General features: G+C 40.5%; 2 protein-coding genes and 5 non-coding genes across 9 annotated transcripts; 1 reads left to right on the top strand and 6 right to left on the bottom strand.

Annotated features, from left to right (window-relative positions):
* Window positions 1–5,640: 5,640 nt before the first annotated feature.
* LOC132348328 (small nucleolar RNA SNORA25) lies at window positions 5,641–5,767 on the top strand. Its single transcript, XR_009497445.1, has one exon. It is a non-coding gene; the product is annotated as a small nucleolar RNA SNORA25 (small nucleolar RNA).
* Window positions 5,768–8,412: 2,645 nt separating this feature from the next.
* On the bottom strand, window positions 8,413–12,521 carry C14H18orf32 (chromosome 14 C18orf32 homolog). 2 transcript variants are annotated; one of them, XM_059894124.1, is made up of 3 exons: window positions 12,387–12,521; window positions 9,727–9,914; window positions 8,413–9,122 (listed from the first exon to the last, which is right to left on the bottom strand). In XM_059894124.1, exons 2-3 carry the CDS (start codon window positions 9,889–9,891, stop codon window positions 9,057–9,059), a joined length of 231 nt encoding a protein of 76 aa, XP_059750107.1. In that variant the 5' UTR covers window positions 9,892–9,914; window positions 12,387–12,521; the 3' UTR covers window positions 8,413–9,056. The 2 variants fall into 2 exon arrangements, with proteins under 2 accessions (XP_059750107.1, XP_059750108.1); XM_059894125.1 differs by having other exon boundaries at window positions 12,317–12,391.
* A 1,027-nt stretch (window positions 12,522–13,548) lies between these two features.
* On the bottom strand, window positions 13,549–17,443 carry RPL17 (ribosomal protein L17). Of its 2 annotated transcripts, none has more exons than XM_059894122.1 (7): window positions 17,427–17,443; window positions 16,542–16,594; window positions 16,406–16,446; window positions 15,738–15,872; window positions 15,386–15,484; window positions 14,263–14,454; window positions 13,549–13,635 (listed from the first exon to the last, which is right to left on the bottom strand). In XM_059894122.1, exons 2-7 carry the CDS (start codon window positions 16,579–16,581, stop codon window positions 13,588–13,590), a joined length of 555 nt encoding a protein of 184 aa, XP_059750105.1. In that variant the 5' UTR covers window positions 16,582–16,594; window positions 17,427–17,443; the 3' UTR covers window positions 13,549–13,587. The 2 variants fall into 2 exon arrangements, with proteins under 2 accessions (XP_059750105.1, XP_059750106.1); XM_059894123.1 differs by lacking the exon at window positions 17,427–17,443 and adding an exon at window positions 17,144–17,387.
* Window positions 14,149–14,212, bottom strand: LOC132348320 (small nucleolar RNA SNORD58). Its single transcript, XR_009497439.1, has one exon. It is a non-coding gene; the product is annotated as a small nucleolar RNA SNORD58 (small nucleolar RNA).
* Window positions 15,572–15,636, bottom strand: LOC132348316 (small nucleolar RNA SNORD58). The gene has a single exon (XR_009497436.1). It is a non-coding gene; the product is annotated as a small nucleolar RNA SNORD58 (small nucleolar RNA).
* On the bottom strand, window positions 16,260–16,324 carry LOC132348317 (small nucleolar RNA SNORD58). Its single transcript, XR_009497437.1, has one exon. It is a non-coding gene; the product is annotated as a small nucleolar RNA SNORD58 (small nucleolar RNA).
* Window positions 16,671–16,736, bottom strand: LOC132348319 (small nucleolar RNA SNORD58). The gene has a single exon (XR_009497438.1). It is a non-coding gene; the product is annotated as a small nucleolar RNA SNORD58 (small nucleolar RNA).
* Window positions 17,444–22,609: the final 5,166 nt, after the last annotated feature.

Consider the following 22,609-nt stretch of genomic DNA (forward strand, 5'->3'; position numbering starts at 1 on the left):
TGTGTGTTTGTGTGTGGAAAACTTGTATCTGTGAGTGGCAGTTATTTACGGTAACTGAGGAAGAAAAAGCAATATTACTGCATAGGGGCCCTCAACCCCAATCAGCTACTCTTCCCGATGCACGCATCTGTCCACATGGCTAACTTTTAATAGGTACATTTTTACATTATGTAAATTCTTAATTAGCCTGACTTGCTTACATTGTATACATCATTATATCTGACATTCTTGTAACTACTGTGTGATCAGTAAGATTCCTATAAGACACTCTGCTTTTTACAGACAAAAATATCACGATGAGAGGGGCGACTTACTCATACCCCACATTAGTGGGTGGTCATTCTATTTACAGGGTTTTAAAACAAGTACATTTTTACACTTGATCTTAGCCAAAAGGCCGAGAAGCGATAAAACAAGTACATTTTTAATGAATAAAGGTGAATAACGGCACAACTAAAAACTGAAGAAAAAAACAAAAAACAAAAACAGATTGTTCATGTGATAATTTCTTTTCCTTCAGATTGTTTAAAGTCTATCTTCAAAGTCAACAATAAGAAAAAAAAATACGGCACCATAAAAAAAAAATCTAGGAGCGGGGTCAGGAGGGATTTTTATACTATCTATCTATCTATCTATCTATATTTTTGGCTGCATTGAGTCTTCATTGCTGCGTGAGGGCTTTAGTTGCAGTGAGCGGGGATACTCTTCGTTGTGGTGCGCAGGCTTCTCATTGCGGTGGCTTCTCTTGTTGCAGAGCACAGGCTCTAGGTGCACAGGCTTCAGTAGTTGCAGCACGTGGGCTCAGTAGTTGTGGCTCGCAGGCTCTAGAGCACAGGCTCAGTAGTTGTGGCACACGGGCTTAGTTGCTCCGCAGCATGTGGGATTTTTCTGGACCAGGGCTCAAACCCATGTCCCCTGCATTGGCAGATGGATTCTTAACCACTGCACCACCAGGGAAGTCCCACTATCTGTATTTTAAAAATACTTTACAATAAGAATACACTAATGTATTAGTAGTAGAATAATATTAAACTCTAGGAAAGATGCATTGGTAAGTAAAGGGTTTGGGGAGGTGACCCATGCTGCTGTTTTTTAAATTGTGAAACATGTCATGAGAAGAAATGTTTAAGGGACACAACTTAAAGAACAGTATTGTTAAACCCACTACCCAACTAAGAAATAGTAGCGTCGACTAAAAAAAATTGCACAACCTAAGAGTAGAGAATTATGTTTTATTCGGTGGACTCTCTGAGGACCCAAACTCAGAAGACAGCCTCTCAGATAGCTCGGAGGGACTGCTCGGAAGAGGTAAGGGAGGAGCCAGGATATATGGGGGTTTTGTAACAAAAACCAGGTAGTCAGACATCAAAAGATTATTGTTAATTAAAGAAAACCAGTCATATCAAGTTAATGAATTTAGCACTTTTCTCTGTATAGGGAGATGCAAAAATATGGGCTCAGTGAAATCATTCCTTTGATACACACCTCAGCTATCTGGGGCCAGTATCCTGTGTTTTCCATCCCGAGTCTCCTAAGAGTGCACCATTGGGGTGTGGTTGCAGGGCTTGGTGGCAGGCAGCCTGTCTCCACCCTGAGTTCCCTTAGGGCTCAGTGTTGGGGGGTGGGGGGGTTGCTGCTGTAAAGTGATGGCTTGATGGCTGCAGCATCCCTTGTTTACTGATACGGCAGGCAACATTTTTCATTCACAGTAGCAATATCCCAGAAAGCCCTCTCTGTGCTTCTCCTTGATTGCATCTCTCTCCCCTGAGGTAACCACCATCCTAACCTCATGCTAATTATTCTCTAGATTGTTAGAAATTGTTTTACCACTTTGGTAATACTGTTTAGTTCTGCCTATTTTTGAATTATATAAAAATCATTCAGCATGTATTATTTTGCAGCTGTTTTTTCTCTCAAATTTTTTTTCGAGATTCACCCATGTCGATGCATACATCGAAGAATTCACTTTTATATTTACTTTTTTATTGACTTGCCTATAGTAAACTGACAAATGTTAAGGTTGTATCTAAATCTTCTCTTACGTATATCTCCTCTATATCTGTGTAACCACCAATCACATGGAGATAGACAACATTTCCAGCACCCTAGAAAGCTCACTTATTCTTCTTTCCAATCCCCCAGAAGTAACCACTCTTCATACATCATGCAACATAATTACTTATGAGTTTTCATTTTTCACTGCTACATAGTATTCCAGTATACACATATTTTGTGAATTTAGACATAAAATAATTGCTGACTGGCTTTTGGATCCCTTGATCAGGTGAGCTAAGAAACCTTGTTCCCATGATTTCATTAACCCTAGACTCTACACTTAACATATATATAATATAGACTGACATGTCAGAATTGATTTTTGGGGCGGGGGTCAAGAGAATAGTTGTGTGGTATAGAACAGTGGCTACCAAGTCCAGTCCAAGGATAGGTGATAAGCTTTCACCACCCAGGCTTCCCTAGTGGCACAGTGGTTAAGAATCCGCCTGCCAGTGCAGGGGACACGGGTTTGATCCCTGGTCTGGGAAGATCTCACATGCCGCAGAGCAACTAACCCCGTGTGTCACAACTACTGAGCCTGCGCTCTAGAGCCCGTGAGCGACAACTACTGAGCCCATGTGCCACAACTACTGAAGCCCGCGCACCGCAACGAAGAGTAGCCCCTGCTCACTGCAACTAGAGAAAGCCCGATGCACAGCAAAGAAGACCCAAGGCAGCCATAAATAAACAAACAAATAAATAAATAAACTAATTAATTAAAAAAAAGTTTTCACCAACCATAAAAAGAAAAACATGAAGAAGCAAGAAGAACTACTATCCTGCAGCCTGTGGAATAAAAACCACATTCACAGAAAGAGAGACCAGATGAAAAGGCAGAGGGCTATGTACCAGATGAAGGAACAGGATAAAACCTCAGAAAAACAATTAAATGAAGTGGAGATAGGCAACCTTCCAGAAAAAGAATTCAGAATAATGATACTGAAGATGATCTAGGACCTTGGAAAAAGAATGGAGGCAAAAATCGAGAAGATGCAAGAAATGTTTAACAAAGACCTAGAAGAATCAAAGAACAGAGATGAACAATACAATAACTGAAATGAAAACTACACTAGGAGGAATCAATAGCAGAATAACTGAGGCAGAAGAACAGATAAGTGACCTGGAAGACAGAATGGTGGAAATCACTGCTGTGGAACAGAATAAAGAAAAAAGAATGAAAAGAAATGAAGACAGTCTAAGAGACCTCTGGGACAACATTAAACGCAACAACATTTGCATTATAGGGGTCCCAGAAGGAGAAGAGAGAGAGAAAGGACCAGAGAAAATATTTGAAGAGATTATAGTCAAAAACGTCCCTAACATGGGAAAGGAAATAGCCACCCAAGTCCAGGAAGCACAGAGTCCCATACAGGATAAACCCAAGGAGAAACACGCTGAGACACATAGTAATCAAATTGGCAAAAATTAAAGACAAAGAAAAATTATTAAAAGCAGCAAGGGAAAAACGACAAATAGCATACAAGGGACTCCCATACGGTTAACAGCTGATTTCCCAGCAGAAACTCTGCAAGCCAGAAGGGAGTGGCATGATATACTTAAAGTGATGAAAGGGAAGAGCCTACAACCAAGATTACTCGACCCGGCAAAGTTCTCATTCAGATTCGATGGAGAAATCAAAAGCTTTACAGACAAGCAAAAGCTAAGAGAATTCAGCACCACCAAACCAGCTCTACAGCAAATGCTAAAGGAACTTCTCTAAGTGGGAAACACAAGACAAGAAAAGGACCTACAAAAACAAACCCAAAACAATTAAGAAAATGGTCATAGGAACACACCTATCGATAATTACCTTAAACGTGAATGGATTAAATGCTGCAACCAAAAGACACAGGCTTGCTGAATGGATACAAAAACATGACTCATATATATGCTGTCTACAAGAGACCCACTTCAGACCTAGGGACACATTCAGACTGACAGTGAGGGGATGGAAAAAGATATTCCATGCAAATGGAAATCAAAAGAAAGCTGGAGTAGCAATACTCATTTCAGATAAAATAGACTTTAAAATAAAGAATGTTACAAGAGACAAGGAAGGACACTACATAATGATCAAGGGATCAATCCAAGAAGAAGATATAACAATTATAAATATATATGCACCCAACATAGGAGCACCTCAATACATAAGACAACTGTTAACAGCTATAAAAGAGGAAATCGACAGTAACACAATAATAGTGGGGGACTTTAACACTAACACCTCACATACCCCAATGGACAGATCACCCAAAATGACAATAAATAAGGAAACAGAAGCTTTAAATGACACAATAGACCAGATAGATTTAAGTGATATTTACAGGACATTCCATCCAAAAACAGCAGATTACAGTTTCTTCTCAAGTGCGCATGGAACATTCTCCAGGATAGATCACATCTTGGGTCACAAATCAAGCCTCAGTAAATTTAAGAAAACTGAAATCATATCAAGCATCTTTTCTGACCACAACACTATGAAATTAGAAATGAATTACAGGGAAAAAACATAAAAAACACAAACACATGGAGGCTAAACAATACGTTACTGAATAACCAAGAGATCACTGAAGAAATCAAAGAGGAAATAAAAAAATACCTAGAGACAAATGACAATGAAAACACGACGACCCAAAACCTATGGGATGCAGCAAAAGCAGTTCTAAGAGGGAAGTTTATAGCTATACAAGCCTACCTCAAGAAACAAGAAAAATCTCAAATAAACAATCTAACCTTACACCTAAAGGAACTTGAGAAAGAAGAACAAACAAAACCCAAAGTTAGCAGAAGGAAAGAAATCATAAAGATCAGAGCAGAAATAAATGAAACAGAAACAAAGAAAACAATAGCAAAGATCAATAAAACTAAAAGTTGGTTCTTTGAGAAGATAAACAAAATTGATAAACCATTAGCCAGACTCATCAAGAAAAAGAGGGACAGGACTCAAATCAATAAAATTAGAGGGCTTCCTTGGTGGCGCAGTGGTTAAGAATCCGCCTGCCAATGCAGGGGACACGGGTTCGAGCCCTGGTCCGGGAAGATCCCACATGCCGCGGAGCAACTAAGCCCATGCACTACAGCTGCTGAGCCTGCGCTCTAGAGCCCGCGTGCCACAGCTGCTGAGCCCGCGTGCCACGGCTGCTGAAGCCCGTGTGCCTAGAGCCCGTGCTCCGCAACAAGAGAAGCCACCGCAATGAGAAGCCCGTGCACCGCAATGGAGAGTAGCCCCCGCTCGCCGCAACTAGAGAAAGCCCGCTCCCAGCAATGAAGACCCAACACAGCCAAAAATCAATAAATAAAATAAATAAATTTATTAAAAGTAAATAAATAAATAAATAATAAAATAAAATAAAATAAAATTAGAAATGAAAAAGGAGAAGTTACAACAGACACCGCAGAAATACAAAACATCCTAAGAGACTACTACAAGCAACTCTATGCCAATAAAATGGACAACCTGGAAGAAATGGACAAATTCTTAGAAAGGTATAATCTTCCAAGACTGAACCAGGAAGAAATAGAATACATGAACAGACCAATCACAAGTAATGAAGTTGAAACTGTGATTAAAAATCTTCCAACAATAGATCATTTCAAAGAGGGCTGATGGGACCAAATCCAGGAGCTCTTTACGCTGTGACCAAAGATTGAGTTCTCCAGTGGATATAATAGTAACTTGATAGTGCTATGTTTTCCGGATGGAGATACAAGCCACTCATACCCATGATTGGTGATGTGGGAAAGTAAAAATAAATGTAAATATCTTCCAACTTTAAAAAAAAAAAAAAAATCTTCCAACAAGCAAATGTCCAGGACCAGATGGCTTCACAGGTGAATTCTATAAAACATTTAGAAAAGAGCTAACACCCATCCTTCTCAAACTCTTCCAAGAAAGTGCGGAGGAAGGAACACTCCCAAACTCATTCTATGTGGCCACCATCACCCTGATACCAAAACCAGACAAAGATACTACAAAAAAAGAAAATTAAAGACCAATATCACTGATGAATATAGATGCAAAAATCCTCAACAAAATACTAGCAAACAGAATCCAACAACACATTAAAAGGATCATACACCATGATCAAGTGGGATTTATCCCAGGGATGTAAGGATTCTTCAATATACACAAATCAATCAATGTGATACACCATACTAACAAGTTGAAGAATAAAAACCATATGATCATCTCAATAGATGCAGAAAAAGCTTTTGTCAAAAAAAGAAAAAGAAAAAAAAGAAAAATATGGACAAAATTGTGAATTTCTCACGAAAACAAAGATATCTTTTATAAACGTATTCACACTAATGGGCTACTGTTATCCTTTATTCCCATGTTCCTCTTCACTCTTTTGTCAAAATGTGTTCTTTTATGAAATAATGGTGATAATAAGTCACAGCCTTTTAATATATTCCCGCTTGGCAAAATAAAAAGTTGGCAACGGTGTACCAGCCCCCTCAAGTATTTAAAAAATATTTTTTTACTAGTATGTGAAAATACAAGATTGGGAACCAGTGCTCTAGTGGAAGACTGCTAGAAGCAGAAAAGGCCTTAGAAGACCAGTGATTCTCAGGAAGGTAGGTTTAAATGAACTGGAATGATCTGGGGGATCACTTTTCAAAATTATGTGTCTCAACTTTTTAAGAGTACTGAATTAGAAAAACTGGTATGCTACAGGAAAAATGAAGGAGTAAACCAACAGAGGAAGATATGGGATCCAGGGAACAAGAGATCCAACATAGGAGTGGTGAAGAAAAGTCCCAAGGACTGCCACTGTGCCTCGGGCCTAGGCAACAACTAGTCAATGGAGGAAGTGTACGGGGAGAAAAAGGTAATGAGTAACTGCAGGCAAGCAATGCTCTAAGTGAAGGGAAACTCAATCGCACTACACTCACAATCTATGCAGTGAGCAGTAGTCACCTGCTCATCCTATCAGTGTCCAGCAAGAAGCAGACGGTACGCTCAAGATAAAGCAGTGACCCAAAGCCAGTAGTAACCGATGCCATCAACCCTAGGCCCAAAAAGACAAGGAGAGGGAGACATCAGTGGAAACTGAAAGGGGTCATGTGGAGTTGGTCACCATGAGGTACAGTGACTTTTGGCTGAGGAACACATCTGACCTGAAGGGACCTTGAAGGGAAGGAGCCAAGGGAATAAATACCCTGACCTCACTCTTTCCTTCACTCCCTCCCATCTCCTGCTGCAGATACCACTGGCCAAACCAACAGATCCCAGAGGTCATAGGAAGCCTGTTGATGTAGTCCATACAGCTTTCTTGAGCAGGAGAGTAGGGTGAGGGAGCAGAGATTTGGAGGGGCAAATGGAAAACATCTGGAGCACGCATCATGATATACACACTGATCAATGACTTAACCAAAATTTACAAACACACAACTGGAGGATGTGTGGGAGAAGCAGAGGGACTACAGTGTAAAACAGCTATATCTCAACCATGAAAGGAAGTCAATAATGTTTAAAGTTGATAGCTCCAAAAACTGCAGTATACATGTATCACCTAAAATGGGAAGATAAATCCTAAACAAAAGCAACAGCTAAATGAGTAAAGCCTTTGGGGACTATGGGAGTAAGGACATTATAGACCTTATTTGATTTTTAAAAAATGATATATTTTAAGAAAGTTGCTAGAAGGCTATACAAAAAGCTAATAGTGGTTACATCTGTGGAGCTAGAACAAAGGAATGAGAGTAGAGAAAGAACATTAACTTTTCATTTAACCTGCCCTTGCATTGTTCTACTATGAACATCTGCTATTTTCATAATATAGTTTTTAATACCTTAAAAAACAAACTAATCAACTGGATTTAGTTGCTAATGAGAATTTATCTTATCCTTCAGGTAGGCTGGGGCAGAAAAGTTGAAACACATTTATATCAAAGGAAGTCCAAGGTGGATCAATGACTTGACCACACACAGCTTAACAGAGCCTCAGTTAGGACCCAGGACTTCACTGGGGACCCAAGGCGGGGAGTCCTTTCTAACTTCTCCTTGCTTCAGTGAAAATAAATATTCTATAAAGATATGTCTCATCGTCTTTGAATATTTATAGATCGTTATGCTAAAACGAAGAGGCCCGGGGATGAAAGATCATGTGGAGAGGCCCAGACCAGCAAATAACTATCCAGGAACGTCACTGTTGCTGAAAACCACGAATTTTGGTGTCTTATTATGGAACAAAATAACTGATACAATCTAAACTTTAAAAAAAAGAAGAAAAAAAATATCGCTGCCCCATAACTATCCGGATGCCATCACACTATTACAATCCTGATTTCTGATGTGGTTAAAAAATCTTACTTTTAAGTATTTATATTTTAAAAGAAAAAAGAACAACAAGCTAAACTGAATATTTAATACATTCGTAGGAACAGAAGGAATGCGACAAGAATTAGAATTTTATAATATACATTAGCAATTTACGTAAAAGATGTTCCATTTTTCAGAGAGGTTACCCCATTTCCCTGTCTTTTCTTCCTCAGAGCAATAAACAGTAATTACTTCTCTCATAGATAAGCTGCTCCATTGAGTGAGACAGTAATTACATCTTTATGTTTCAAGTCATTATCATCTCCAAAAACTACCTTTCATTTCACTGCACAGTCTCACTGCACTCTTTCACAGTAAAATTATACTCAAATTTGAAGAGCCTGAATAAAAGCTAGAGGCCCAAGGATTTTTAGGGACTGATTTAGTAACAGTGTCTACTGGCATGAACCTTTTCTTTATTCATATTTTTAAAACTGCAATAAAAGAAATGAAAGCTACTTTAATGAAAAAGGAACTCAGGAATGAGGTCATTAAATATAACTAGCTACATTTTAAATACAAATACCAGGTATTTCCTGATTAGTGTCAGGTAAATATCTAAACTATCGAACCCAAATTCTGGTTTCAGGGAAAAACATCAGAGACAAGTACAAAGAAGGTGCTTCAGACTATCAGATCCATTTTTAAAACAATGACATCCTTTGGGACCATCACTTTAGTCTTTCTTTTTATCAGAGGTTTCTGTTGGTCCTCTTGTCGGTAATCCATTTATGTCTGCACCCTAAAATGAAAAACCACTTTAGATATTATTACAACAAACAGACATACATTTTAAGAGATATTCTCTTTAAAAACAGACAACAAACTTCAGAATGAAAAAACTACTTCCAGAAATGTGCAGGATGGCTAAATTTGTGCAGTTGAACACAAAGTTGTATTTAACAATCACCAACACTAAAGACAACAGAGTTGTCTAAATGTTCATTTCAAAAAATAACTCCATTTTGTTTAAAAAAAAATACCTCTATGATCCTACCAATTAAATCTCTTATCAAAGTTATCAATCAGTGAAACTTGGCTTATTTTAGAATTATCTCTTGTTATTTATTAACTATTTACCATTGCTCTTACCACTCAGGAGATACTGGTTATTATCTTGGCCATAAAGCAAGAAGCAAATGCATAAATCAGAGGACTAGTTTAAAACCTTAGTTTAAAGCAAACGCTAATTACAAATACAAATCCCAAACCCCTATTTTAAAAAAGAAGGAAATTTAGACACATTAATGAAGCTTCTGGTTGGAAGAACCTGCCTTTCCAAAAGCCAAGTATTTCATCCTGCATCCCCACCCCCCCCCTTATTCAAGGCATTTTAATGTTCTTACCTTACAGTCTATTTTGCCTTTGTTTTTATCATTGGATTCTCGTATAGCTTTCCTAGGCCACATACGACTAACAAAGGGGGAAATCAGAGGGTATATATATGGCTCCAGGAACTTTTTGTAGACCCAGAGCAGAACTGGAATGACGATGCAGGGAATGCACACCATTGTCCCAGGCTTGAGATCCTGAACTGTTGATAAACAAGAAGAAAGAACAAATTAGATCATCATAGATTAATGACTGAAGGAATTTACCTTCAGGTAAAAGGATTAAGATATATGAAAACACTATTTCTACACTGAAGGAAAAACTTAAATCACACTACAGGTATTAGCTTAAAGCAAGAGTCTATCAAATTAAAATGCTGCTATCTACAAGGTAAAGGAATAACAGGTGGTAGACCTGAAAATAATAGTGAGGTGCCTGCCTCCAAACCTCTCCAATCACTGCTCCACAACCATAAATTTGATGATAAAGGAATGACACCATCATTTGCCGGGTGCTAGGCAGTTAAGCCCTTCACATGTATCAACTCATTTAATCCTCAAAACACCCAGTGAGGTTGGGTACCCTGGCATTTCCATTTACGGATAAAGAAAAGGAGGCACACAAACATTAAGGAATTTGGTAATTTTGACATACGCCAGTTTAGTGTGAATTAACTCCCAGGGCCTAATCATCTCCAGGGACTGAACAATGCTAAGGGCAAATCTTGTAATATGGAACTACGATATCACTTTGGAAGACCTCTAGGCTGCATACTGGCTGGCCTTTCCCAGCCAACAACTCTCCCTTGACAGATTTGCTTTTTCTTTTTAATGGCAATAAAGGGGTATTGAGTAATAAAAGTTTTATTTAGTATTATTGGTATAAGTCAATTGTCCATTTCCAAAAATTAACACCTAAATTTCCTTGATAATTAGAAGTCAACTTGGAATTTCTCAAGATCAGCAATTTCTTGAAAAAGAGCCAATACTACTTCCATAACACACAATTAAACCGAAGACCTCTTAAATTTACAAGAATTTTTAATCCCTTAGCAAATGCTTTAAAAACTAACAAACTTCAGAACAGTGCATAAGGCTAATAATTCAGCATGTTAAACTTATTTTCAAAATATAGTAAGCTAAGTAGTATTTAGTGGTAAATGATTAAGTACTGCTACGCTCAGGCAATTTAAAATGATTCACAACACAAGTGAAGAGTGGTATACATAATCCAATCTGAATGTGGCTTTGAAATGAATTACAAGAGCTGTAAACAAATAAAAATGTAAATGTGTATCAGGGAATGACCAACTATTTTATAAGGGATTCATAACTGGAGTCTTTAAAACAGTCCCCTAGACAAATTAAAATAATTTTAGAATTTGCCAAAATATTTTGTTCCAAAATTTTAAAGAATATATACTCTGATCAAAATAAGCCAAACAAGCAAGAGTCTTTTTCAGCATTTTTCAAGAAATCATAATTTTTGGCTACTAGACATTTAGAATCTGAGCTGAAAATACTTCTTACTGGTTTAGGTACCATAGCATAATAATCAAACAGGATGGCTGGCAGCTGCCTGGATTTCAGCCCTGCTTTCACCATTTTCTAGATAGTGTTCCTGGGCAAATTATTTAACCAGACTGTGCCTTAATTCTCCCATGCGTAAAAAGAAGACAATAATAGTACCGATCTCACAGGGATGTAGTGTGGATGAGACAAATTAATAGGAGTACAAAGCTCAGAACCGTGTCTGCATATATTAAGTACTACGTAAATGTTGCTACCATAAGAAAAAAACAAAACAAAACCCAAACACATCCAAAAGTTGTAACCTGTCCAAAGTCCACACTTCAGGTAACTAGTAACTCGAACTGGCTAAGACCAGAATTCCTAATTCTGGTTTCCTAGCTCAGTGCTCTTGCATTTTCTCTCCCCAAAACACGATCATCATGTTATTCCCCTTTCTACCAAACTTTCAAATGCAACTAAACCCTTCAAAACAACTGGCAATGCTACCGAGCACTAGGCTAATACGATGACAGGCAATCCCTCCATCATAAAGATTCAGGTTTTTACCTACTTGAAATTGTGCTTTAAATGAATTCTCAAGAACAATTAGTACTAATTACTTTTGTTATAATTATGGCTTAGAAAGGTCTAGAAGGTGACTACGATAAATTGATAAAATCATGATTTTATTTACTCCCTCCAAGCCAATTCTCGAATATACAACACAGCGAGAAAGATGGATTGAAACGTGGAGGAGAGGAATTTCTTGCATTCGACTTAGTCCAATACAATGGAACAGGAAAAGGCGGAGGCTCTATGAGAACAAGAGCAGCTGTGGCGGGGGAACGCCACTTCCTCTAAGTGACCAGTCGGCGGATCACTTCACTGGAGACAAAAGAGAGCGGGACAGGCTAAGTCAAAGGCAAGGACTGAAAGACAGGGGAGAGTACGAGCGAATGGTGGCGACGACGATAAAAAGTGATACCGACAATGCAGGCCAGAGAGCGGATCTTGAGGCAAAGAGAGGCGGACGGAGGCAGGAAGAGGTGGAGACCGACGCAGGGAGAGGGACAGGGCAGGGGCGCTGGTGTACCGTGAGGGCAGGAGATCGCGCAGCGCCCCGAAGCCCCGGCCGCAGCCCGGACCCACCCAGCCCCGCTCACCCGTGGCCACCAAGCCCCAGTGGCAGTGTCCACGCTTCCGGAGGGAGGGTCGCGGGGGGACGTGCCGCAGCCAACCCAATGGGCACCGCAAGAGGGACTGACAAAGGCGCGCCTACGTCAGCCTAAGGACGCACCCGACGTAACGGTGACGCCTTGCGGGGACGGGGGCGGCTTCCGGCGCAGCCCCGGCAGTCAGCTTAGAGCTTGCGGGCGAGGCGGAAGTGCCGTGCTCCCCAGCCGCCTGGTCACCGGAACAAGATCCACGACGCTGACCCAGGAGAGGATAAGCGCCTGTACCTGGGGCTCACCACCAACAGGGAAGCTTGCGGTGATGGCTAGGCTATTTACGAACGCAGTTGTCGCTAAGCTACTCACCCTGCTACAAGGGTCTTAAATTGAAGAGCAGGGGAAATTAACATCGTCAGCTTTGAGCAGGTATTTTTACAAGAAATGGGTATACAACTTCCCTCCCACTAGGACAGCTATAATCAGCGACATCTAGGCGATGAAGAAATTCGAACCTTCATACACTGCTGGTCGCACTGTAAACGGCACTGCTTTAGGAGTCCTGCAGTTCCTCCAATGTTAAAATTACCTTATGACCCTGGAATTCCACTCTTGGTGTACACCCAAGTGAAAGGAAAACATGCACACAGAACTTTTACAGTTCACAGCAAACTAATAGTAGCTAAAAGAAAAAAAGCCCCAAATGTTAATTTATATGATGAACCACAGGTACATGCTACAACCCTGAAAAAATCATGCTAAGTCAAGGCCAGTGAGGAAGGTCACACTGATTTCATTTATATGAATTGTCCAGAATAGGCAAATCTACAGTCAGAAATAGGTAAACAGTCACCTAGCACTGGACTGGGGGGAGGTGACAGCCAACCACTACCAAGGTTCCTCTTTAGGATCATGAAAAACTCTAAAATTCATTGTGCTGATGGATGCATAACTGAATGTACTAAATGCTACTGAAGACTGTACAGTGTGTTAAATCTCAATAAAGTGGGTGGAAAAGAGATTCAGAAATTTCTGTGTTCTAACTCCATTTTATGCAAAGCACCAAAAGATGCAAAATAGCATGTTTTATGAAAACTCATTTGATCCATTTTGTGATGACACTTGAAACAGATTTACCAATTAAGACAACCAACACTCTGCTTTTACTTTTATTTGCATTTATTTTTTGCAGCATTTATTCCCGGGCCATAAGTTTTTGTTTCTTCAATTTCTTCTGGGATATCTGGGGACAAGAAAAAAGCACTATTAAGATTCCAGAAGGTTGTATCTCAATGAAAGAGTAATCAGAAATTTCAACATAAAGGGAACAACATAAAGAGTCCTTTGGCGTAGAGAAGTGGTATGGGAAGAAGGGCAGCCAGGAGGACATCAGAGTAAGCAGGAGAGAACCAAGACTGCAGGCAGGGTGCCCAGCTGGTAAGAACTAAGTGGCAGCAAGGATGGAGGATAATATTTAATGATAAAGTCAATAGAAGACAAATCCATTAGGTGTGAAGAATCACTCCCAGGTTTCAGGCTTAAAGAACTAAATGTAATCAGATACTGAAAACAAGCTTATTGGGGGGCAGGGAGGAGAGCCCAGTTTTGGACATGTTGCATTTGAACTGGCTATGGACATCAGCAGATAATCACGTGGTTTTAACATACTGAACAATACAAAGTTACTATTCACTGTTAATCAAGAAACTAATGAGACATATGAAAGCCAAAATAAAATGGTTAGAAGAGGTTGCTGGTTGTTCAGAATAGTTTCCTTTCATGGTTATTCCAAAGGTGTCCTAAGTTAGTCATCACAGCAACCACAAATCTAACGTACCAAATGAAACTGAGCAGAGACTAAGTAATTTACCTTTTTCTTCTGGGCAACCTCCTCTTCTGGTTTAGGAACAATCTGTTCTTTTTCAGTAAGAATCATCTCAATGTGGCAGGGAGAGCTCATGTATGGGTTGATCCGACCATGAGCTCTGTATGTCCTCCGCCGCATCTTGGGGGCTTTGTTCACCTGGATATGCTCAATTACCAGAGAATCTACATCTAAGCCCTGGAACAAAATCAGGTAACATCTTTATCTTAATACCACAAACTGCATCATTCAAGTCCCTGCCTTAAAAAAATAATTTGAAAGGCAATCCTTAGGACTTTAAATAGCATATTTGTTCAAGCAGTTTTTTTAACCTTTATTCTAAGTGTCCTTCCTTAAATCTAACTACCAAAACTCCGTGCTAAATGCACCAAGTTTGTAAGTGGCATTCATAAAGGGGTGGAGTTACAGGATCTGGTAGTGTCTGTGTCTATTTCTAAGCCTTGATGATAAATAGGATTTTGACAGCAAGGCTTAGCAGCTAGAAGGGCTACAGCTAAACAGACCCACATTAATTCCAGTTCTGACCCAGTTTTCCAAATGCAAAAGGGTAATGGATAATTCCTCAAATGGATAAGCCTGTTTTGTTGACACAGGTTTTGTTCAGTTACAACACTGCTGTTTGAACTTCTAACTGAAATTTAATGTCTCTCAACTATGAATGTGTAGGCAACAAACCACATTAATCATTACTACGGCAATCACACTGGTTCCTTTGGAATAGTACATATTTTATTGTATTTAAAAATATCTTGTGAAGGGATTCACAAACCATAGTATAAAAAAGGTCCATGGCACAAGAAAGTTTACAAACCCTTGGTAAAATACCCAAGAAAAAAAAAGCATTTCTTTTGCATGTACTGGGATTATAGGGGGGGAAATTCTAAAGACTTAAGCTTGAAGTAACTGCAGACCATGCTCCTGAAATGCTTTACAGACAAAAAATTTTAGTCTGTTGGAAACTGGAGGTAGAGATTTAAGAGAATTCTTTTAATGGAAAATTTAGCTACTTGAGAAAGCAAGACAATCAAGGAAATAAACCTGGACAACAGCAACTATAATTGAATAACAATCCAAGTTATATGTATAAAGATGTTTATGGTCTGGGTACCTTAAGTTCGGCATTACTCTCTGCATTTTTGAGCATGTGCAGTAAAAATTCAGCACTCTTTTTGGGCCACCGACCCTGCGTCCAGCCCCACTGTTTGGCCTAAAAAACAAAACCAGAGAGCACATTCGTCATTTCCCCCAATTTAAATCAATGTTACAAGATGAATTTATTTTAACCAACACCAAGGTTGCTCAGAAGATGGTTTTTTTCATGGTTAATCCAAAGGTGTCCTAAGACTGTCATCACAGCAACCAGAAAGAGCCTGATTAAAGGCAGATCTTGGCCATTCTTACTCCCCCCAATCACCTTCTCTAACAGTTTGTCTTTTTAAATGACAACTATCAATTCTCACCTGGGCACACCTACCAACTCCACCATTGTAACGACGGAATGGCACACACTGCTTCTTTAAAGTGACATCCTTCAGATACTTGGTGGCTTTTCGGATATGCATACCCTTAATGGCCTGGGCTGTTTCACGAGTGTTCTAAGTATAAATAATATAAGCTGTGAGTTAACCATATTATTTTTTAAAAATCACAAATTTTAAACATTAAATTCTAACATTTTCAACATGTCAACATTTATCAACAGCCAATACCTTTCCATTATTAGGATGTGAGCTGATACAATGAAGAAAAAAAATCTGTGATTATCAGCCAAGGGAGGCTTGGTTTGAAGGTGGAAAAAAGTGAACCCTAAGCATGTTTATGCACTTTAATACGTTCTCCATCATCTTATGAACTACAATTACGTGTCCCACATCTTGATATGTACACTAGGTTCTCAAGCAGTTCTCTGGTAGTTTTACCCAATTCCACAAATCCTAAATCAAAGTGCTCATGATATACTGATGACCACGGACCAAAAGGTGGCTGCTCAGAATCGATTTATTTTCACGGTAAATCCAAAGGTGCCCTAAGAAATGCATCACCGCAGCTACCTTTTTAGAATGGTTAAAAAACACTCACTAGAACTCGTGAAACAACTCTTTTAGAGCATTAACTATGATTCACATACCTTAAAGTGAACACGAAGATTTGAACCTCTCGACTTGCATGCTAAAAAATACCAAAAAAAAAAAAAAAGTTTTGATTAATTCTGGGCATCTTGTTGCCTCTTACTCCAAAATAAAAAATGTTTCGTGTTCACTTACATTTTGTGGGGTTTTCTGGGTCAAGTGAATAGCGAACCATTTTGAGAGGTCACCTGGAAACGAGCAAGTATAATTCTGTCAACATATTTACAGTAACTTACACAGTTTATGTACTAAACGCTGCCCGCAGCTGCTCAGAGGGTAGTTGTTTTCATGATTAATCCAAAGGTGTCCTAAGAAATGCCATCATCGCAGCCATCCTTCTATCCACTGTTTCTTCCCGTGTGCAACTACCAGTGACTACAGCAGTGCTGACACTAGACTAGTGACACGGACATCATTCCTTTTACCCTCTGGAAGAAAACACAGGCTGTTTCAATCCAAGCCTGGATCCTTCACACGAAAGTAACTCGACCCAACTACAACCGTCTATAGGCTCCCCCTACAGAAACCTCCTTTACTCACGCAGCTTTACAAGTAATCCAGTCTTTTTTCCACACTTTCAATTACCCGCATGAAGCGCCGCTGAACTTGAACTCGAAACACTTACGTTCAGCCACTGAATAAAAGCCTCGACCCGACTTGACTTTATTCCCCCCCCCCCGCCGCCAAATTTCTCTCGATGCGGCCACAAATGCGCTGCGTTCGCAGCCACCACTCACCGCGAAGACACTGGACCTCCGGAGTCGGGAACCACCACAGCCTCCCTGTACCCCCGGCCGGCCCCATTCCCAACCATCGCGCCCCGCTGAGGCCCGAGAGCACCGGGGCGCCAAGCGGGGGACTCCGACACGTCTCCCCGCACACAACGCCGCTCTCAGGGAGAAATCAGTAGCCGCGAGAGTCTTCCTCCCGAGGGTCTCGAAATCGGCACCGCCAAGGCCAGGATGGCAGCGATTAACCAGAGGATTCCCCACTCGGAAGAGACGCCGAAGAAACACTCACCTTAGGCCGCTGACCGGAAAAGGAAGAGCGGAGGTTCATGGGAGAATTCATGAGAACTCGACATCTCGCGAGATTCCCAGCCAATGGAACGAGATTTGAAGAGGTCGGGGAGGGCGAAGGAGAAAGGGAGTGTGGAGTATGTTTGACAAGATCTGAAAACGAATTGCCCGCTTAGGAACCGTCTCAAAATTCTTCTTTTTTTGTTTCCAGAAATAAAGTTATGGATTCTAAATATCAATCAATTAAAAACAGGTTTGTTCAGAAACAGACTCAGAGACTTATAGAACGAACTTATGGTTACTAGGGAGAAAGGTGCGGGGGGGGGGGGGGGAAGGATAGTTAGGGAGTTCGGGATTGACCTGTACACCCTGCTCTATTTAAAATGGATAACCACGACTTCCCTGGTGGCACAGTGGTTAAGACTCCACGCTCCCAATGCAGGGGGCCCGGGTTCGATGCCCGCTTGGGGAGCTGGATCCCACATGCTTGCCGCAACTAAGAAGTCCACATGCTGCAATGAAAAGACCACATGCCGCAACTAAGACCCGGCTCAACCAAAATAAAATAAATATTGGGGGAAAAAAAAGGGATAACCAACAAGGACCTACTTACTGTATAGCACAGGGGGCTCTGCTCAATATTATGTAACAACCTAAATGGGAAAAGAACTTGAAAAAGAATAGATACATGTATATGTATAACTGAATCACTTTGCTATACACCTGAAACTAACACAATATTGTTAATCAACTATACTCCAATATAAAATAAAAAGTTTAAAAAAAAAGGTTTGTAGTTCTAGGACAAGACCACCTATTATTAGGTATAGACGAGACATTTATTTGCCAACATTTGTTAAGTTTGGTTATGTGATTATATGAAAATGATTTGTAAAGGGACAATTAGGAAGATGCAAAGGATGGGATGTAATTATGCTAATCAGAAAATTCTCAGTTTAAGACCATCACTCAATCAATTGTAAAGCAACCCTTGTGAAGGATGTAATAACAGAAGGGTATTGTTCAAGAATGGGGTCTGGTTTCCCCACTGCAACTTGTAGATCTTCATATGGGAAAGGATATCTGTTCCTTGAAAACAAAAATGCCAAGGGACATTTTCTTCCTCGCCAAGGTCATCTATCTGGTTATTCCTTTACAGTCACTGGTGGTGTTAACAGTTAGATTTAGGTCTTCCTTTTACGGCCTCTGTGATTTTCCTAGAAAACTTAAATGAACTCTTTAAATTGTATTTGATATACATACATTTCCTTCAATCTGTTTTTAATTCTTTATTTTAATTTTATTATATGTATTGTGCAGAAATTTTAATTATTAAAACAATAGTGTACTGCAAATAGGGGTAATCCTTAGCAATCAATTGATTTGTTCATTCATCCATTCAATGAATATTCATCAAGCACTTATATGCCTGCCGTTGTGCTAGATGCTATGCTCTAAGAGGTACTAGGAGAGTCTCAGCCATCAAGGAACCCACAGTCTTAGGATGAGGGTAAGGACAGAGAGATAGGGAACTAGGAGGTGAACAGCCAATTAGAATACAGTGTGAACTTGCTAAAGTAGGGTGAGCACTTAAAGTAGGAAAGCCTCCCCTGAGTAGATGACATGCGGCTGCACCATGAATGACCAGGAGGAGCTAGCTGGCCATGGCAATACAGAAAGAGAAAAATAGCTATTATTGCCAGCAAGAAAATTCTGCTATGGGAACTGCAAGTGTTCGGATTCCTTTTGGGTGAGGGTGGGGCGAGGTAAGGCGGAGTGGCAAACCTGATCTGGAAGGAACCTATTTGTCTGCCAAGGAGTTTTAAGTTTACCTTAAGGTCAATGAGGGACTTTTCAAAATGTTTAGACCCTTGGGGGATGGGTGAGGCGACTTGATCAGATTCACTTTTGAAAAAAATCGCTCCCCAGGGAGACATTTGGGATGCCTCAGGGGCAAGACCAGAGGCTGGCAAAAGATGGTGGTGGCTTGAACTGATCAGGTTCAGTGTAATATTTTTACAAAGAGAATGGAGAGTGGTGGGCGAATTCAAGAGATTTTGGTAAAAGTCACATGATTTCCTGATTGTAAGCTGTAAAAGTTGGTACTTTTGTACCTTGCCTGGAGTCAACTTCTTCCAAACTCCTGTGAATGTTCTTAATGGCAGCTAGAATGGTGAATCCTTTTCAGAAGGTTTTCAATTGACTTTGCCCAGATCATCAGAGGAATCACTATCTATGGCAGCTATAGCCTTACGAAATGTATTTCTCAAATGATGAGACTTCAAAGCCAAAATTACCCCTTGATCCACAGGCTGCAGAATGGATGTTGTGTTAGCAGGCGTGAAAACAACATCAATTTTCTCGTACATTTTCATCAGAGCTCTTGGGTGACCAGGTACATTGCCAATGAGCAGTAATATTTCAAAAGAAATCTTTTTTTCTGAGCAGTACGTCTCAACACTGGGCTTAAAATACTCAGTAAGCCATGTTGTAAACAGATATGCTGTCATCCAGGCTTTGTTGTTCCATTTATAGAGCACAGGCTGAGTAGATTTAGCATAATTCCTAAGGGTCCTAGGATTTTCAGATTGGCAAATGAGCATTGGCTTAACTTCATATCACCAGCTCCATTAGCCCCTAACAAGTGTCATTCTGTCCTTTGAAGCTTTGAAGCCAGGCATTGACTTCTCCTCTCTAGCTATGAAAGTCCTAGATGACATCTACTTCCAATAGAAGCCTGTTTCATCTACCCTGAAAGTCTGTTGTTTAGTATAGCCACATTCATTAGTTATCTTAGCTAGATCCTCCGGATAACTTTTCTTCTGCTTCCTCACCTCTCTCAGCCTTCACAGAATTGAAGAGAGTTAGAGCTTTGTTCTGGATTAAGTTTTGATTTACGGGAATATTGTGGCTGGTTTGGTCTTCTGTCAACTATCCAGAGCACTAAAACTTTCTCCATACCAGCAATAGGCTGTTTCACTTTCTTATCATTGTGTGTTTACTGAGTAGCACTTCTAATTTCCTTCAAGAACCTACTCCGCAACCCCCCTCCACCCCATAACTCGGGCAACTGCTTGAGGCAAGAGGCTTAGCTTTTGACCTGTCTTGGTTTTTGGCATACTTTCCTCACAAAGTTTCATCATTTCTAGCTTTTGATTTAAAGTGAGGGATGTGTGACTCTTCCTTTCACTTGAATACTTAGAGGACTTTGCTTTTTTTTTTTAATTAAAAAAAATTTTTTTATTTTTTAATTTTTGGCTGCGCCTTGCAGCTTGTGGGATCTTAGTTCCCCAACCAGGAATTGAACCCGTGCCCTTGGCAGTGAAAGCATGGCATCCTAACCACTGGACCATCAGGGAATTCCCTAGAGGCCTTTGTTGAGTTATTAATTGGCCTCATCTCAATATTGTTGTGTCTCAGGGAATAGAGAGGTCCCAGAAGAGGGAGAGAGGTGGGAGAATGGCTGGGCAGTGGAACCGTCAGAGCCCACACATTTATTGATTAATTTTGCTGTCTTATATGGGCGTAGCTCATGGCACCCCAAAATAATTACAATAGTAACATCGAAGAGCACAGATCACCATAACAAATATAATAATCATGAAAAAGTTGGGATTATTGCCAGAATTACCAAAACGAGACACGAAGTGAGCAAATGCTGTTGGAAAAATGGCGCTGATAGGCCTGCTCCATGCACGGTTGCTACAAACCTTCAATTTGTAAAAACCTTAAAATCTGGGAAGGGCAATAAAGTGAAGCGCAATAAAACAGGTTATGTCTGTGTAACAAAGGAAAACTAGCTTTATGAATGACACCTCCCAGAGGTATTGTGTATTGGATTGAATGGAGGAACATGAATAGCTAAAGGAAGTAATTCATTCATAAGCATGTGGGGCGGTGTTTTTGAGGAGCAGTAGAGTTTGGAGATGGGCCAGAAGAGGATCTTTCCTGCCAACCTCAGAGGACACCACAGTTTGGAGCAGAATAAGGCCATTTGAGTAGTGGCAGTATACCCCTAATCCTCTCAGAGAACAGGAGGTTGGCAGGGGCCACTTCAGGAGGGCTGGTCAGGGTACATCGATCCTGACTTGGTGCTTGGAATTTGTTTTAATTGTCGCAGAAAACCACTGAAGGGCTTTCAACAGGGAAGGGACATGATAAGATTTATGCTTTAAATAAACGACTCTGAGAGCTCTGTGGAGAGTAGACTGTGAAGGGGCAATGGTGAGATCACTGAGAGGGAGGCAGAGGTTCTCGCAAGAGCTAATGACAGCTTAGACTAGGCTGGCCACAGTGGAGATGGTGAAGAGGAATCAGATTCAGGGGATCTTTTGGAAGCTGAGTCAATGGAACTTGCTAATGGATTGGATGTGGCAAGTGAGGGAAAGACAGTCATCAAGGATGGCTCCCAGATTTTGGCCTGAGCTGCAGGAGGTACAAAATGCTGTGCCTGGAGGAGGAACAAGGAATAAAAAAGTAAGTATTCTATTTGGTCCAATCAAAAGCTTAAAAAAGTTTTAATTTATAAAATTTCAAAACACACAAAGGTAGAGGGAGAGCAATAGAGCAAACCTGTAGGTACTCACATTAAACTTCAATGGTAATCAATATTTTGTCTTCCTTGTTTTATGTATTTCTTCCTCCCTACCCAACTTTCACCACTTCCTCTCCCTTTTCTTACAGTATTTAAATCCCAAATATGGGGGCTTCCCTGGTGGCGCAGTGGTTGAGAATCTGCCTGCCAATGCAGGGGACACGGGTTCGAGCCCTGGTCTGGGAAGATCCCACATGCTGCGGAGCACCTGGGCCCGTGAGCCACAACTACTGAGCCTGCGCGTCTGGAGCCTGTGCTCCGCAACAAGAGAGGCCGCGACAGTGAGAGGCCCGCGCACCGCGATGAAGAGTGGCCCCCGCTTTCCGCAACTAGAGAAAGCCCTCGCACAGAAACGGAGGCCCAACGCAGCCAAAAATATAAATAAATAAATTAAAAAAAAAAATCCCAAATATGTTCTTTCATTTGTATGTACTTCAGTATGTATCTCTAGTGGTTAAGAATCTCCTTCCCCTCCCCTGCCCCTTCTCTCCCCCTTCCCCCTTCCTCTTCTCCTCTTCCTCTTCCTCCTCCTTCCCCTCCTTCCCCTTCTTCTCCTTCTTCTTTATCTTCTTCCTTTTCTTATAACCATT

This window comes from Balaenoptera ricei, chromosome 14 (assembly GCF_028023285.1).
Source record: "Balaenoptera ricei isolate mBalRic1 chromosome 14, mBalRic1.hap2, whole genome shotgun sequence".
In the NCBI taxonomy this organism is placed as follows: Eukaryota; Metazoa; Chordata; class Mammalia; order Artiodactyla; family Balaenopteridae; genus Balaenoptera; species Balaenoptera ricei.